The following is an 18598-nucleotide window of genomic DNA, read 5'->3' as shown; positions in this document are numbered from 1 at the left end:
TTCAGTGCTCCAATTGAGTAAGGTTTTTTCATATAGCAGACACTTGGTACTACAAGGTTATTTCATATTGTAGACACGTTCATCATCCAAGTAACTAAGGAAATTTAGATGTACCGTTTGTCAAACTTGGCCTACATTAACCATCATGAGCTCTGGGCAATATGGAATTGGCAGCAGTCACTAAATTTCATTAGCTTGAATTTTTTTGCGAAATGAGCTTAATGTTTATACATATACTATAAATCATGTGGGTACAAAATTCAAAACAAATGCATCTTCTATAATATTTACAAGAGAAAAAAAAAACTTGTACAGTGCAGAACTCTCTGTTGATATGCAGCTATCCATCACATAATTTCCACGGCGATCAAATTGTGAATGAAGCCCCCATGTCTTCAACTAATTAATGAAATTAATTGTTCATGCTGCAGTAACTGAATACAAAATTTCAATCCTCGGCTTTCCCTTTAGAACACCCTGATTATCGCATCAGCTTCTATCTTGTAAAGCATGTATACCCTCAAAAAATCATCCGCACTTCAAAAATCTAGATAGCGGGTGAATAAATAATCATACCACAAGGATCCTCCTCCTCAAGGCCCTGACTGAATGCCTTTGAAGATAAATACAGCCACTGCAGTAGCCACTGTAATGAGTACTTTCAAAAGATCCATGGTCCTGGCTATGCTCCTACATAACTCTTGTCAGCAAGCCCTAAAAGACCGGCGGCCGAGCTTTAGAGAAGGCAGCGGATCAGGATCAGTTGAAGAAATACGGTGAATCTAAAACTTCTCTCAAGTCGAAGTCTCCCCGCTCAGGCAAGGGTGGAAATGACAATGATGGGAAAGACTTCTGAAAGCCCTCCAATAACTGTTAACAAATTATACAAGTCAGAGATCAAGCAATAAAGTAAAACTCAACAACATAAGAGAAGAAATTCAAAATCACAAATAAATTAAGATGCCTCTCTGATATATCCCTTCACCAAAATTAACCAATGCTCCAGACTCTCTTTTGCAAAAAGTATGGTTTTTCGGTCTATCTGTTAGAAAGTAGAATTCAAATCCTAGAAAACAAAGCATACTCCCCAAAGAAATATCTGCTATTCATTTACAGACAAATCTGCAACATAAATCAGGATGTGGCCTTTTCTCCTAAGATGTACATTAATGAAATTCATTTAGCCTCAAATATGATACCTTGGAGGAATACAACAGCATGGGATATAAAGAAAGAGCATTTAAACCATACATTTTCCAGTATTGGGGTCTCATAGAGTTCTACAAATTTCCCTCTCAGTATTCTGTTCATATCATCCACATCACACGCATGCGTCCAATATGAATCATGGACCCCTACAAGAATGCAACAGAAATTGTTGATCATCAGTATTACAATTATAATAGATTAAATATAAATGGACCCATGAGCTTAGCTCACTTGTTTGGAGCATTGGTCTCTTGGGGTTGTTTGTGAGGGAAGGGAAGGAGGGGAGGGCTCGATTTTATTTTTAAATTAGGAGTTATATAATATATTTTATAATAAAGAAATGATTAGCATATTATGTTTATGCTTGTTTATTGTCATTTCATAGCTTTATTTTTAAAAATAAAAAAATTAAATACTACTGATTCGAAAATGAAAAACATGTCCTCCCTTTCATTTACCTCCAAAAACCCTCTCACAAATAAAATAAAATAAATAAACAAGAGAAAGGAAAGGAAATAACAAGGAAATACCGGCAAAAGCCAAGCCTGCTTGTTTGCAGGCAACTGCAGTCATCATCATATGAGAACCATCAAGTGAGTGAACAAAATTTGGCGGAAATGCTGTCCTCTGCCGCTTGACCATGACCTAGAGTATTTGAATTTAAAATTTAATTCTGGAAATCATAAATCAAATCTAAATACGAAAAAAAAACTTCCCTCTAAGCTATGCTAGAAATGCTCACTTGTTTATTTGAAGATTCTTAGGATATATTAAAAGATTATCTTGGATTATCTCTTAGGATTGATTTCCATGTTTTCTTAATCTTCTATATTATGATTTGTTTCCTTAAGATTAGGAGTCTAGCATTAGTATAAATAAGGATTACTGCAAAGGTCAAGATGAATAATATGGAGGAAGGAAATCCAATGACATAAAAAATACATTATGAAATGATTTTAAATTACTTACCTTGTCTGTTTCTCGTTGTAATGTCAACATCTGAAGTGAAGTTTTGATCTGCAGCCCATATAACAATACTTATTAACCTATAGACACTCTTTAAATCCTGAGAACTATTGAGGATGTAACTCTAGAGAAATTATTTGCACTCACAATGTGCCTTCCAAGTTTACGGTAAGGTTGCACCACAGGAAGTCCAAGAGGAGTGGTCCAGCGCACCGGTTGATTTTCAGATGCAATTACCTGTTCCCATCAGGGAAGAAATCAGAAAAAACTGGTAAGAGGGGCGAAAATATAATACACTTAAGTAAAATCAACAATGACTAATTAGAAGAGGCAATAGAAAATAGTTTTAGGAGGGTGAATATAACATTTTAATAATATTATAAATAGGAAATTTTTCTCTTAGGGGAGACTGCCCCATTTTCAATCGAGCTAGGTCCGTTCTTGGTTCCCAATGCAAATACATAAACCACCCTCCCCCATAAACACAGCATTTCATTCTTTTTTCCATGTCTAAGTATGAGAATATACAGTGTGCACATATAAGGAGTATTGTAACATACTTTTGCACATTCACCAAGCCAATTCATGATACTTCGTGCCCCTTGAAACATCTCCTCTAAGGCAGTTAAGGTGACCTGACAACGCAAGAAAAGATGAAACACACTGAATACCTATGTAACGATGATGGGGTATTTAAAATAGCCATTTCACCCTCTAACCTTTGCAGCATAACAAGAAGCACCAAAGAGCTTTGTATCATCTGAAAAGACATCCCTTTCTTTCAACCTCCTCTTTATCTGTTCCCGTGCTCCAATGTAAGTGACACCATATACTGATGTCATCACTGTCTGCTTAACCAATTTTCTATCTACCTAAATAAAGTTTGAAATCAGCCCAAAATCAGTTTTGAGATGAGGAGTGACAAGAGAAAAGCACGGCATTAATAACTCGAATTGTTTATGCGAACAAAAAATTTCAATGGCATTTATGATTCCAGGTGAAATATAATTTATGCTTTCCAACAGCTATAAGCACCAATCTCCTAGTATAAATATATGAACTGAATCAAACAAAAAGAATGGCAGATAACCTGATTAACTAAAGTTCTTGCATGTAGAGCATCAGGAAAAATTGCAGGATCTTTCTGTGCATCACTTCGCATGATGTCTAATACCCTGCAGGAAAATGATTTTCTATGATTTGACTTGTTTATTTTGAGAACATACCGCTCACATTCAAGTCAGGAAAAGAGAGCAGGGAGGACTAAAGGGAAAAAAGGCTTTCCAAATAACATAACTGGAAAAACTATTTCTTCATAATGCTACTGAATGTTTTGATAAAAGAATTTTTATTAGAAAGAAAAACAAATAAATAACAGTACAATAAATTATCCTCCTTAGCAAAGGCATAAATAACAACAAAGTGGTCAAACACTGCTTCTATTTATCTTCCAACAATCATTATACCCACAGCAGTAGGAAAGTTGGCATGCTGTCTGTAACCGCTAAAAGCAACTATTAAGTTTCGCTAAAATTTATCCAACCTACAAAGGAAGACCATGGATACTTCCACAACCACAACAAAGTTTTCCAAGATATAAAAATATGTCAAATGTCTGCTTCAAACTTTAACTCTCAAGCCCTCAAAACAAAAGCATCCTCCCCAACCATAGAAAATTCCCTGGAGAAGTATTTGAAAGGCTCATGCTCAATGAGGCTCCCCACCACCCCCCATAAATTTGCTAATAGTAAAGAGAACAGCAGCAGTTCGATTAAAAAAGATAGGAAGTGCAATCTTGCATAAAAATATTCTTCGTATTTAATTTCTATTGACATTTAGTTATAGGCATTATATATTTTTCTTTCCAGCCATGCACAAAAAAGTATAGCATTGAACACCCTATAGGCACCTTGGCATTGTATATAGGCTTAAATACAATAGAGAGAAATAGTAAGATACATCTTCAAGGTCCTTTATTTTATTTTAATATAAAAGGAATAAACATCAATTATGGTGAGAGTAAAATATCTTCAAGAACTTCACACACATGAAAAAACCTTGTCATTTTTCATAGAAGCTTTGTTTTGTGTCTTTAGATGCCGCTTGTTAATGCTTTTTTTAGGTAAAGTACTTAATGCTCTGTCCAACAATAGCAAAGTATAAATACACTCAAAGCATCTTGAAGTTGATGGAAAGAAAAATAAGCATGATGATCTCAGACATGTTAAACAGTCATGTCTTAGTTATTAATTGTTTTAAAGAGCTGAGTACTTTATCGTAAAGGTCAAAATCGAACCTACCAACACAAAGATATGAATAATAAAAACCCAAATAAAAAGCTTTAATTGGAACAGTTTTCTTCTTAGCTAATGCTTCACCATTTTAAATATTAGGGGAACAAGGTTGACTAGAGGCTGTTATCTAGCCAAGAGAGGAGGGGTTAATTATGGCAAAAAGGAATATATGAAAAGCCTAGTATTTAAAATTTCAAACTATGTAGCAAAATTGAAAATACACAATCAAAAATACTCACCTAGCTGCTATTCCTGAGTAAACATCTGCTGGCTTCTCTCCTGCAACTAGATTGACAGCAGCAGCACCTAACTGAATACATTTTTTAATAATAAATTACTAAATATAGGCATCTCCAATCAGGAAAATGGAAAATAGAATATAGGGCATACAAAATAGGGACCAAAAATATCTTAGGAGATGAAAGTATTCAGCGAACATCAGCTAAGAGTACTCAGTAATCATATGATAAGCATACATTTCCAGTCATAAATCAGTACAGGAATACACAAGCATATGTTTCAGCTGGTGTGACGTTTGACAAGACCAGTCTGGGGTCAAGCCCAAGGAGAAAACAAACTTAATAGTCAAATCAAAACCAGCCAAAAGTAGAAATGTGCAGAGATGTGATGTGATTGTTAGGTATTCAACCCAAATTCATTTTCAACAATCACCAAAATGTTGAACACTCACCTACATCTAAATCTGGTATTCATTCCCTAACTTATTCTCTAATATCTGGGACTAAACTACTTGAAATTGAAAATTAGAAGGGGGGGGGGGGGGGATGACAAATTCACTTACCTTGTCTCTTCCCAAGGCAGCATAATGTTGTAAGCCATTACAAGAGCCATCCTGAGAAAAAAAAATTATAGTAGAATAAATAGTGACTAATTAATACACATGATGCATTCTAAATGGAAATGATGACAATGAAGACTTGGCAATGACAAATGTGAGATTTACATGGCTAACTGGTTATTCATATAAGACATCAAAGCATCAGTAAGAATAGATTAAACTGACGACTTCACAGGAAGCAGTGAAGTGCATGATCAAAACCACATAAAGAAAAGTGCTATATGATCACCAAAACTTATTTCTTATACATTCTAATATCAAAAGGAGAAAGATAAGGATAGCCTAGCGCACAAGGATTTCAGTATTGCGAGTCTGGGAAGGTACATATATATATATATATATATATATATATATATATATATATATATGCAGAATGCGCAGTTAGACTAGTCAGCAAAGAGGTTTCTGTGAGTAGAACGTATGTCCACCAGTCACTTTCTAATCACTCCCTCATCACCATAACCTTCTAACACAATCCAAGCAAAATTTAAAAACACCCCTAGCGCATTTTGATATGGTTGTGTCAGAACCTCTAACTGAACCCAAGCAGAATCTAGGACAACCCTAGCATATTTTGATATGCTAATCTTTAATGACACCATGCAAATACCTGGTGCACTGGAATATGTGAAATGAATGTTTCTGGTGAAGAGCTTCTTAAAGCTTCAGTTAGAGTTATGCACACAGCTAAACACTGGAATGGGTCTTCGGCATTCAACCACCACCGCCTCCCTTCAAGAGGTTTGTCTGCCGAATCAAATATGTCATCCACATGACTTTCGGTGAATGATACACGACCTTCAAGAGATAGTTTATCAACACCGCCAGCATATAGATTTGCCAGGTGTATCTTCAGCCATTGTCGGCCAGACTTTCCAAGAGGGCGCCCATCTGCAAATTCCAATATACCCCTGCATACATCTGACCCAAGGTGATTTAAGTGTGGGTGCATGGGGTATGCACGCCCTCGGAAATCAACATTGTGCGGGTAGTAAAAAGCCTCTTCATCCTTCATTTTTCGTGCTACCTGCACCCATAAATATAAATGGGGTGTTACAACAGAAAGAATTAGGATTACATGCTAATGTACATAAAGTTAATGGAAGCTTACAGCAAGTTTAAGTTCTATGTCACAACGTTGTGAATATCTCTCCCTGTTCTCTTTCTTCACAGATTTGACCTTCCATTTCCATTTCTTTATCTGTGCTTCATCATCAGTATCGGGTTCCTCAGGTAAAGGAACCTGACATAGAAATTTGATCACCATTTCAAAACATAGTCAGCATGAGTTTCATAAATCACAAGCTAAAAAGTAAAATTCATGATTTCTACAGCTTCAAAATTTACAAATGATAATGGTAAAACAATTTAACAAGCCATTATATAATTAGTTAAACAAAAAGAAAGAAAAAAAATACCATGTAGTTGAACTTACATCATCACGGTCTACCAAATCAGCAAGACGGCCTCCACTAGCCCATATCCTGTCGACAACACTCAGTACCTTTTTATTTACCCTCCATTTCGTATGCCCAAGAGTATCCAGAGCCTAATCATGTAAGTTTTATATGTACATTTATCAACCAAAAAAACTACTTAGATGCAAGTATAGGAAATGAAGTATAATCATCAATATGTATGGCAATTATAAGAAATTCAGACCTCAAATACAGGCTCAAGCTGCTTCTTAGGGGCTCTCTTAACAGCCTCACGTTGTTGCTTGACTCCATGAGTACGCATGACATAGGAGGGCAAGAATAGGTGTCCACCTTTATCATAACTGTGAAAGTATGGCAAAGAGAGAATTGAGAACCAACACTCAAGTTAGCCTTTCAGAAAAAAGCAGAAAAACTGTAATTGTGAACATTGAAAATATGCTTGACTGTCTATAAGGAAAAGTCTACTGTTTACTGGGCTAATAGTATAATTGAGTAGAAGAAGTAAGTACAGTGGGGCAGGGATAAAGAATCCTTAATAGCAGGAAAAAATCATAATAAAAAAAAAAAAGAAACCAAAGATGGTAGGAATATAGCAGGGTAGCCAAATTCCATTGCCGGTCAGAGATAGTAACACCTTTGAACCACCACAGGCCAAGCAATACCACAAAGAAGCTAAGAGCATAACTTTATCCCATAGCATATCTTGGGGCAAGATGAAGCCTCAGAGATAAGCTCACTCCTCTAACACCAAACGCACCAAAGAATAGCATGTTAAGGGGTTTGACATGCTAGTTTTTTTTTTCCACAGGATTACATTTGTTGGAGTATGGGCCACTTTCTAGCCCCAATTTATAATATTCGCTTACGGAAAAGTTCAAAATCACACCCAACCATAAGATTGAAATGAAGGGTAGCATGGCAGCAAAAAAATGTGTAAGTTGCTATACCCTGTCCAGTTGACTGGCGGAACCAACATGGGCATATAAGGAATGACCATATTTTTTGCCTGTTGAAAAAATAAGATAAGAAATCAATGATTTGTAGAACCATAAACAGGAGAGTAGATGACTATAAACATAAATATAAACACATTCTAGGACGCATTCATAAACTTAGAACTAATTTAAAAAACTATACATGTAATGGGAGCTTAATATCCAATAAGATATGCTAACAACCCTCTGAAAATTAACACCATTCAATCAGAAATAAGGAGAAAGAAAGGAGAGAGAACAGGGGCTACATATTCACTGCAGATCAGCTAACTGATCAACTGCTTCTAAACACATAGAAGATAACAACTAGTCATGCTATGGAAAAGTAAAAAGAAGAAACCAGCTAGTATTGCCAATTAACTCAAGCACTAGCTGGTAAACTTACTCCCATCCCCCATATGGAATCCTTTTAAATGAATAACAGCGACAATGAAAACAACCACAAACATAATGGTGGAGAGAACTCCTTCATTGGGCTAAGCATGAAAACACATTTGTGGGCTTGAAGATGAGGATCTTTCTTTGAACATATTAGCATTATGCTCCAACCAAATAAACCATATGTCAGCAAAAACTGTGCATCCCCACATAAATTTTCTAGAACCACTGGTTTAGGTTTTTTCTATAAACAGGGAGTTAGTTTGTTTTAGGTAGTAAAATCACTAATAAAGTCTTTCTTACAAGTGGAACTATAGTTTATAAAGGCACAAAGCTCTCTGATATATAGAATTAGTATGTATTCAGAGTCTAGGAAAATGATAGAATATGCAAGATTTTTGCTCAAGCTAGATTCTCACATGTCTCTTTTCTTTCTTCATTTCTTCTCTAATCTCCTACCCTTTTCTCTTTTTTTGTAAACCCTTTTTCTCTTCTCCTATCTTCATCATCTGCCATCCTATGACTCTTCCAGTCCAGAATTGCCATTTATTGCATATCAAATTTTTTCTAGCCTTGGTTCAATTCAGGGACTAAATTATCAGTTAAAAAAAACCCATAACAGAACTCTCCTTTTAAAATATCCTGATAAATGACAATACTAAAAATGCTATGTGAGATATCCCAATTGATTCAAATTTCAATTTAAACGTCAAGTCGTCAACTGAAAGAACATAAGGTGATGGGTTATACTTACACTTCTGTCAAGCCCTTTAAGAATTAGAGGGTCACATTCAATAATACCAAATTTTCTGCCAGTTTTCCTGTTTAAATAAGAAAAAAAAACAATTATAAAATAATGCTGTAAATTTAACCCTAAATATGAGAGCCAGAGATTCAAGCTCACTTTGCCTCTTTTGTCACTGTTCTAAATGAATGGACAAATGCAGGACGGATATCAGGTGAGCCATCCACTATTTGGTCTGATGGTGGTTGTATATATGCTGTTTGCATCAGGAGCTCAACTAAACGGCTTCCTACCTGTGAATTGGATGTGATGATACCATCTTATTAAGATTTAAATAAAGGACACCATCTTAGTAAGATGTAAAGAAAGGATATCATCTTATTAAGATGTAAATAAAGGATACCATCTTATTAAGAAGCAAATAAATAGCTAAACAAATATTAGAGATTTTAGAGAATGCTATACAAAGTACAAACCTTTGTCCTCATAACTGGTCCCCATGGTTTTGTATCATTCTGGTCCTTCATTATCCCCCTCACTGCGGCAATCTTTTGCTTTTTCATTAAATCAATGACTTTTTTCCGCAGCTTCTCGTCTTCCTTGATTTCAGTTGCAGACTCACCTGCTTCTTTTTTCTTGCCTTTATTACGCTTTTTATTATTATTTTTTTCCAAGAACTTGTGTATTCTAACCTGGAGCATCAAACAATATGCACAACATAAGGTTGCGCCCATAGCCAAAGATTTGACTAGGATACTTAAAGACATAAAACACCATTCCTTAGAAAGCTTATTATTCAGATTAAGTTGAACATATCCAAGACAAAAAACGAGGGACTTTGTGGCTGTTATGAAGGTCCAATCTTCAAGCTCATCAACCCCTATAACTTCAATTGTGTGTATACACACATGTCTATATGTGTATGTGATTATGAATCCTAGACACTCAATACGATGCGAGTACGATACAACAGAATGAGGTCCCTAATCATCCTCTTCAAGTTGGACCAGATATGGGTATACAGAAAAATCTTTAAAAACACAAGATATGACACGGTTTAGATACGTCAAAACAACTTTGTAAGAAATATATGTATTTTACATAAACACACAGTACTTGTGAAGAGGCATGATCTTTTTGATTAATAGATAACCATATCAGTAGCTGATTATCTCAACTGAAAATAAAAACCGTGATCACAGCAAAAAAGCATGCACATGTCTTTCCCCTTGTCCATATCAAACTATAAATGACATGTTTTTTCCCAACAAATATAAAAATATCATAAGAGTCATCATTACTCCTATTTAAAATAAGTCTTGCCTATATTCAATTGATACTATTCACTGTCTCATACTAATTGTATTATTTTCATCTTCCCCATTCCCATCATTCAAAAAAGCACTGAGAGGCAGTTCTACAAATTCAAAAAGTCAACCACCATCATGTATAACAGAATTGAACTGCATCACCATCTTTTTGAACTGCATATTTTCAAAGGGTGTGATAAGAACAGATAGGAATTACTGAATAACTATAAAAACACTGGTCTTCGAGAGCTAGTCTCTCCTGATTCTGGAATTTCGAGAGTCCAGCCTCTCCCTAAGACATAACCCGAATTTATGAATGATCTCCCATCGGGTACGATGTACTATTTATAACTGCTTCTATCTAATTCAAACCAAAACAGATATCTAACTGTTGTAATCATAAACTACCCAATTGCCAACTAATTAATAACTTCCCTATCAGGTGTTTCTAAGTCTGACATACAACAGAATTGGGTAGCTATTTTGAACTAACTTACAGAATACAGTCAAATATTATAGAGAAAAATTCAAAACAATATGAATAAGCAATTTAAAGCAGTTAAGACGTGAAGAACAAACATAAACAACAACAGAAATGCAATGTCACCCTCCCACCTCCTGTTCAATGGCATCCCCTATGCTGCAGACAGCCTGCACAACCCTGGCAGTGCCTACGGTGGCATGCTCAGTTCCGCTCATCAACAACCCCATCAACTTATGCATTGTGATAACAGCCATCTTCTCCGGAGGCAACTGATCAAAGTAAGGTGCATAGACCGTCTTGTTCTTCCCGCTCCGGTACATTTCCTGCTCCTTGGCAATGGCATCCTTCAGAGGCTCAAACCAGCCAAGAAAGAGGGACTTCATGTATGGCAAATTAGGCGCCAGCTTCTGCTCACACATGTCCATCAGAAGCTCCTTATACTCCTTAGCAGCCTCCTCCCAAACCTCAGTCTCAATCTTAACCTGCCTTCTCCTCAGCTCCTTGTACTTCGACTCCGCCATGCCCCGACTCGAATTCACACCACCCTGCCACCTAAAACCAACCCCTTGCCTCTTCACTTCTCTCTTCATCTCCTGCAACAGTTCCTGAACTTCATCAACAGGAGGAGCTTCAGCTTCTTCCTCCGCGTCCGTGGAAGAAACCGGCTCAGCAACACCGGCATACCCTTTAACACCAAACTGAAACCAAGCTTCTCCCCTTCCCACCATGTGAAATTGAGAATTTTCAACATGCCCATTTCGAATTAACTTTCTGGGGTGGCATAGAATCGCCTCACTTGCCGGAAAGATGGAAGCTTGAGGAAGAATGAGAGGTGGGTGCAGGCGAATCCGAAAGCCCTTATAAGCTTGTCTGGCAATGCTCCGCCACATGTTTGATGAAATGCCTGAGTGGGTGGGATGGAAAGAGAGGGGTTTTTGGAGAGGGAGGAGTCTGGTGTTGAGGGAACTGGTGGGGTTGAACATCAAATTTCACGGGATAGTAGTTGCAGTGGAATTGAAGTTCGAATGGAATTGAAGGTTGGAGGAAGAAGAAGAGGGTGGGGGAGAAGCTTTCAAATTCATAGAAGTGGAATGGTGTGTGTAGCCGCCTTAAAGGGTTGTTTGTGATTGTGAGGGAAGTGGAAGTGAGGGACGAAGACTCGACAGCTATTGGGTGGCAGCTATGGCTCAAAAACCCTGCTGCCATGGGGGCTGGGGTTTTACAACAAGTAATAACCACATTTCAAAATATGCTTAATTGCAAATTTGATCCTTAGTTAAGTGTTTAATGATTTTGGTCCCTTAATTAGTTTTGCTTACATTAGTCTACATACTTCCAAGATTTTTGGTTTTCAAGGTATCCCACATCTTATAGGTATAGATTTGAGACTAATTCCTCGAGACCCTGAGATCACGTTAAATGGGTAGGTCTCTCCCAACAAATGTTTCTCCATACGCACTATCATGGATCATGCTTTCAAGATTAAATAAAAGATAATGACTAATGGAACGAAAATAGTTTGATGAAAATTTATGAATATGTGCACATTGTTTGATTTGATGATTGATACAAATCATACGGTTGAATTGTTTAATGTTAGTGTGATTTTAAAATATAAAACAATTGTTCGTTTCGAATCGTGCATAGAGTGACTCGTGTCATATCCTATATAAAATTAGTCATACGATTAATTTGATATGCAATATTTTAGAGAATTTGCTCACATGCGTAACTACTTTTTTTAGTTGCACTTGGGAAGTTAAAGAAGAAACAACAAAACTAAGCAAGAACGTCTTAACATGGAAACTAAATCAAATTGGAAGAAGGGAAGTTCCAAAACCACGAAGGACTTGCATCTCTAGTAACTTGCCTTGCCAAAGCATCCACAACAAAGTTATTTTCACGAGGAACATGAGTAATTGAGATTGTCTGCTCTTGACTTAACATGTCTCTAACATTGCGAATTCGATCACTGAACTAGTAGCCATGATCATCCATCATGCTAGGTAGAACATCCCTCACATCCCTGCAATCACAAGCACAAACCACATTCTGGTACCCTAAATCCGAGTCAAGGTTGAGACCAATTTCCACTGCAATTACCCCGGTCTCCCTCTCCAAAACTCCTCACAGAAGTAGAAAAAAATTCAATTATAACTTCATAGCAACAACACTTCAATTCGAATTTATAATTTTATCTTCAGTATGTCTTTAAATTAACCTTGTTGCATAACATATTCTTCAATTATATGTTATTCAGTCTCATCTTCAATATTCTTGTACATTTTATCTGACTTTCATCTCTTGATTAATTTCTCATTACTCCTACTTCCGTTCCCAAATATATAGAAAAAATCAAATTTATAGTTAGGGAGAGAAAAATTCAATTCTAATTTCATAGTAAAAACACTTCAATTCAAATTTATAGTTTTATCCTTAAATAATTAAGCCTTTAAATTAATCTTGTTGCGCAAGTTTTACATGTTACATTTTTCAATTCTATGTTCTTTAGTACCATCTTCAATATTCTTACACAATTTATCTGTCTTTCATCGCTTAACTAATTTCTCATGTTGCTTTAATCCCTGATTTTTTTTTTTACAATTGCCTATTATTTTTACACTATATTATTTAATTTCCTTCAACTTTTATATTTTTTGTTTGAAAGGAGGGCCAAAGGCCCAATTTCCTTCAACTTTTTACACATTACATTTTACATGCATTTCTTTTGAAAATATTAGCATTGCTTCAAGAAAAGACGGCGGAGAATCCAACATAAAAACTCTTATCAACGTGTTGTGAAGAACTTTTTTAGGTAGGGGTACATATGGGGTAGATCAACTTGATAACATGACCGACTCAAAGCGAGCCACATCTAAAAAAAGGGATTTGATTGGACTCGTGGGTTGAATTGGATTTTGTAAGGACATTTGATGAGTTAGGTTCGGATTCCGAATTCAAGAAAAATGAAATTTAAACCAAACTACGAACCATAACTATTAGTGTTTTGTTGGGCTTAATTTTAGTTTTCTTACGCTTTGTTTGAGTTAGTAACTTGTTGGTTAATTCACCTCAATAAGGATGTTTGATTCACTTAATTTCATATTGCTTTACTTTATACTACTTTTAATATCTCACTTTACCCTTACTTCTCTGTCATTTTTGTTAGAGTCATGCTAATATTTACAAAAGAAATGCATGTAAAATGTAATGTGAAAAAAGTTGAAGGAAATTAAACAATATAGTGTAAAATAATAGGAAAATTTAAACAATATTCAAAGATGGAAATAAGAGTGATGAGAAATTAGTTAAGTGAAACAAAAAATGAGATAAAATGTTCAAGAATATTAAAAATGGTAATGAAGAACATTTTTTTTTTAAAACGAAATAGTTTATTAATGAAAAGAGCTTGAGACCATCATTCTCAAGTAGGATTAACAACAGCTCTATATGCTAAGAGCTACAGAGTTAAGATAAGAGACTCCACAAAGGATGTGTCCTACCACAACCCACCTTTGGCTAATGAAGAACATATAATTGAGGAATGTAACATGAAGATCACTGTGCGACAAGGTTAATTTAAAGACTTATTAAGAGGGTAAAACTATATTGAATTGAAGTGTTGTTACTATAAAATTTGAATTGAACTTTTCTCTCCCTAATTATAATTTGATCAAAATAACTCAAGAAACTAATCAATTTTTTTTAAAATGATTTTTTTAAAAGTACACTTTGTGTTGGGAAATAATCTGTTGGGGAAGATGCCGCAACTCTTGGATTGATGAAGATCTTGATGACGACGGAAGCACTTGAAGATTCAAAGCGTGCATAGGCACTAACCTTTAGGATCAATTCGCCCCCACCAATTACCGGGTATTGGATGCAAGTGGGAAAAACCGGCGAATTCCCTTCAGGATACTTTGAATTCCTTGATGTGGTTTGCACTAACACGCCAAGCGTATCTTTGACAATAGTTTACAGAAGTATGATTCCCACACTTCACTCATGCATTAGTGAAGTGAAGGATGATTTAGAATAATGAAAATATGAGAGAAATTGGTAAGGAAGATGCCAATTTCGCATATGTATTATGTCTAAATTTCCTTGCCCAAGTATCTCTTTATATAGAGATACTAACATCCCTTGGTGAAGAGATATATCTCTTGAAAAACTAACGGTTAGAAACCGTTATATATTTAATGTTCGAAATATAATCAGAAACAATGCATTGGTTCGTTTGGCTTCCAACGCTTGCACTGTTTGGAGAGGTCGCGGGTTCAAATCCAACAGGTGCAACCTTTTGCCAAAATTTTGAATTCTCAATAATTCAAATTCAAATTAAATAATGCAAAACACAACTAGCAGGATTCGAACTTGGGACGCGACTATAGTTGGCTTGTTAGCCATCCGCTGGGCCACTACCAACATAATTATATTATCACGAACACGTTAGAACTACATCACCAGGTGTAACGCCCCAATTTCTCAACTGAGGAGTCACATTAGTAACCCAACAAGTCTAAGGACTATTTCGTAATCCTAAGAAAACACGATAATTTTTTTCCTTTTCAAAACAACTAACCACAGTTTAATACATAACATAGTCTTAATTAAACAACCCGTTCCCGACATATAATAATAGTGTCTTACAATATCATAAGCAAGTCTCCAAAATAAGTACACACACTTAAACAGCGGCGAAAACAGGGTTTTAGTAACAGAGTTTTCAGGTACCGAAAAGGACTCGAAGCATAAACTACTAAGAGGAAACTATACAGCTTCTTCCATCCTTGCTCCGCCGGTTACTAACCCTCCTCCATCTCAGCATGGCTAAGCATCGTCAGAAGGCTCTTCATCGCCTAATAGCGTTAAGCGCCCAAAACAACAAGTAGCAAATAGAATGGGTTAACTCCATACAACTACCACATATAAAAGAGAAAGCATGCTAATCAAAATTAATTGCATGTCATGATAAATAAACTAACAACTTAATTCATACCACAAATAGATAAGCTAACAATATAATCCAAGATAAATATCAATAGAAATTAGCAACATGGAATTAACTCAGATATAAACATAATCAACAACATATAATCAAATCATATATATTAAATGTCACATCAAATCAGATATCAACAACCTCAACAATATAACATCAAATCAGATAACAATAAACCAATAACTAAAATCCAACAACATAGGGTCAGGTGTTAGTTCCCTATAATGCAACTATATGCTGCTACCAAAATGGATCGATCAATAGTGTCTCACAAGACGGGACAGAGCGAGGAACGGACTCCCCTGAACTATCACCAAATAACGCCCATGAAAGACGGGACAGACGGAGAACGGACTCCCCTGAATGCCACTTAATAACGCCCATGAAAGACGGGACAGTCCTGTGAAAATATCCACTCCACTGCCACTTAATAACGCCCATGAAAGACGGGACAGTCATGTGGAAAGAAAACCACTACACTGCCACTTAAGTTTCAGCCCTATATGCCAAAATCAATCCACAACTCCCAAATCCAATAACCAAGTCAAGTATCAACAATAACCATGTCATATCCACTAGAAAGCAGTAATGACAGAAACCGGTAGACGGCCGAAGCCTCTCAGAAAACGGAGACACACGTCTCAATAAGTTCACTCGGCCGAAGCCTTCAGAAAACATTTAGCACAAGCCTCAGAAACAGTCAACATAAGCAAGCATACAACATTGCAAGCATAATAATCATAATCCAGTGTCAATCAATATAAACATCTTCATCTCAAACGCAGGCAGTGCGATAAAAGCATGCAAGACTCAAAGACACACTAAAACTGAGTTACCCTTACCTTCGTGAGTATAAGTTAGGCATGGAAATCGCGAACCTAGAACAAAGAAAACACAATCATCAACACAAGCTTCACTAGGAGCAACACGATCTACTAATACTAATCGAAATCGTAAAGAAAGCCTCTCAAGCTTCAGAGTTCCTATTTAGGCACAAATTGACAACGGAGACTTCGTTCGCTAAAACGAGCATAACTCGAGCTCCAAAACTCGGAATGACACGAAACCGGAGCCAAAATTTCGACAATGGAAAGAGCTACGCAATGGCTCAGGTCATAGAGACCCAAAAATTATTTTTGGACACGGTACCCTAGCAAATAGGTTTCGGCCACTCTCAAAAATAGGGTTTCCGAACTTTTTCTTCGATCTAAATTGATTCCTAGGTATTCTTAGGCAATATCTAGGCCAGGGAAACTCTCAGAAAAATTATCGGGTCGAAAACTGTCGCAGGGGTATTTTGGTCAATATTTTTAGCTCGGAAACTCAAAATCAGAATTTTGAAAAACAAATTAGATGGGGTCGACACCAACGACGATTATGACGACTAATCCTACTGACGCTAAGCTCAGTCGAGAGTTTTTGATTCAAAAAGCGGAACCTCAGCATAAAAATGGGTTTTTGAGCAGAATTGAAGTTCTGCGGCGATTCGACGAGATTCGGCGAAATGTAATCCGCTAAACATGCTCAGGGGCACGCATGGAATAAGTTTAGACAGAGAAATCAAGTTATTTGGACAGTTTTACAAAAAGCTCAAAACTTTGAGCACAGAAAGACATAGAGAAAAGCGACAGAATTTACGATCAGAGGTAAGGAAAAACATGAGTACCTCGAGGCCTACGCGTAGCAACGAACTGTGGGACGATCAGGCAAGAATCGGCGAAAAACTCTTCTCCTCCTCCTTCCTCCTTGGTCGCGGGTTTGGGTGTGTGTGTTGGTGAGTTTTTTTGTTTTTTTTTTCATTTTCAAGCTATTTATAGGTTTTGGAAAATGCGGAAAAATGAAAATTTTGCGATTCCGATTTTTCCTGCGCATTCCTCTGTGAATTCTAAGATAGGTTCTGGCGACAAAATTCCAGAACTCAAAACAGGTTTCTTGGAATTAAATCAAACGATCCAAAGTCGGTGTAAATCGATTTTACCCGAAAAATTACTTTTTGCAGTTGATGTCGGATGAGAAAACTTCGTTCTGAAGAAAGATTAGAAACTTTGATAGAAATAGGTGTGCGCGTGTGGAATCTTCGTTTGAAGCTCCGAATAGAAAAAGTCTTCCGTTGATTTAGGTTTCTTGAACTATCAGGGTTTTGGTTTCGGCAAACCTCCGAGAATTAGAATCGGGCGTTCGTACATTCCAGGGTTTCGTATCGAAACGCTTATCATGGAAGGATTAAGAGAAGTTCTAACATTTCTCTGAAGATTTTTTTTGGAATTAGTTTCCATCGTGACTTTAAGTGCAAATTAGTCGTTTACTAACGTTTTCTTCTTCATAATACTAATCCAACCATCAAGTACAAGTCAAGTTCCTCTCACGCTTACACATAATCCTATGCGTGAGTTGGAAATTATTTATTTATTTAATTCTAAAATCCTGGGTCTTACACCAGGTGTCTATCATGCGTCTCTTGAGTACACCAACTTGGCTCTCAATCTTATCTATTGATCACTGCAGGCTAAGAATGTGTATTTTCCTGTGACAATGTTTGAAGGAAAATAACCTCTCGAAAAAACTTGACCAAATTACATCATTTAACCATGATATTGGGTTTATTTTTTTCTATGTGAAATATAAACACTTCACGGATTGATCTCTAGATTTTATCACTTCAGCTATAATTTTAGATACATCATCAAGAACAATCAAATCAATCGCTCAAAACTCTAAAATCACGTTATGTAGGTAAGTTTTCCTAAAAATTCTTCTACATAATCATTTCTCCAATTATAAAAATTATTCCGAGTAATTTTTACCAAAACCATTTTCCCCTCAAATATAAAATTGGGTATCTAGCAGATTTTCAAATATATCACTTTAACCAATAAAGAAAAATCTTCTAATATATCACCGCTTGAGCCTTGAAGTA

The 18598-nt window shown here is 36.2% G+C and overlaps 1 protein-coding gene across 1 annotated transcript; it reads right to left on the bottom strand.

Annotated features, from left to right (window-relative positions):
- Positions 1-173: 173 nt before the first annotated feature.
- LOC130728684 (DNA-directed RNA polymerase 2, chloroplastic/mitochondrial) lies at positions 174-11900 on the bottom strand. Its single transcript, XM_057580227.1, has 19 exons — positions 10811-11900; positions 9362-9577; positions 9045-9178; positions 8895-8961; positions 7715-7773; positions 6991-7108; positions 6764-6877; positions 6440-6571; positions 5939-6355; positions 5272-5322; positions 4709-4779; positions 3266-3350; positions 2895-3047; positions 2736-2810; positions 2323-2412; positions 2179-2226; positions 1740-1854; positions 1252-1355; positions 174-870 (listed from the first exon to the last, which is right to left on the bottom strand). Exons 1-19 carry the CDS (start codon positions 11660-11662, stop codon positions 760-762), a joined length of 3012 nt encoding a protein of 1003 aa, XP_057436210.1. The 5' UTR covers positions 11663-11900; the 3' UTR covers positions 174-759.
- Positions 11901-18598: the final 6698 nt, after the last annotated feature.

The sequence above is a fragment of the Lotus japonicus genome, chromosome 1, assembly GCF_012489685.1.
Source record: "Lotus japonicus ecotype B-129 chromosome 1, LjGifu_v1.2".
NCBI classification, from domain to species: domain Eukaryota; kingdom Viridiplantae; phylum Streptophyta; class Magnoliopsida; order Fabales; family Fabaceae; genus Lotus; species Lotus japonicus.
Note: the sequence above shows the minus strand (reverse complement) of the source record. Positions and strands in the feature narration are given on the sequence as shown.

What these genes read in the sequence shown, in the direction of transcription:
- LOC130728684 (XM_057580227.1), bottom strand. Translation starts at nt 11,662, where the DNA reads ATGTTCAACCCCACCAGTTCCCTCAACACCAGACTCCTCCCTCTCCAA. An exon ending in CCGCCAGTCAACTGGACAGG is followed by an intron (nt 7,109 to 7,714) that starts GTATAGCAACTT and finishes ATACTTTCACAG; the next exon opens with TTATGATAAAGGTGGACACC. An exon ending in CAAGAACTTTAGTTAATCAG is followed by an intron (nt 3,048 to 3,265) that starts GTTATCTGCCAT and finishes AACTTTATTTAG; the next exon opens with GTAGATAGAAAATTGGTTAA.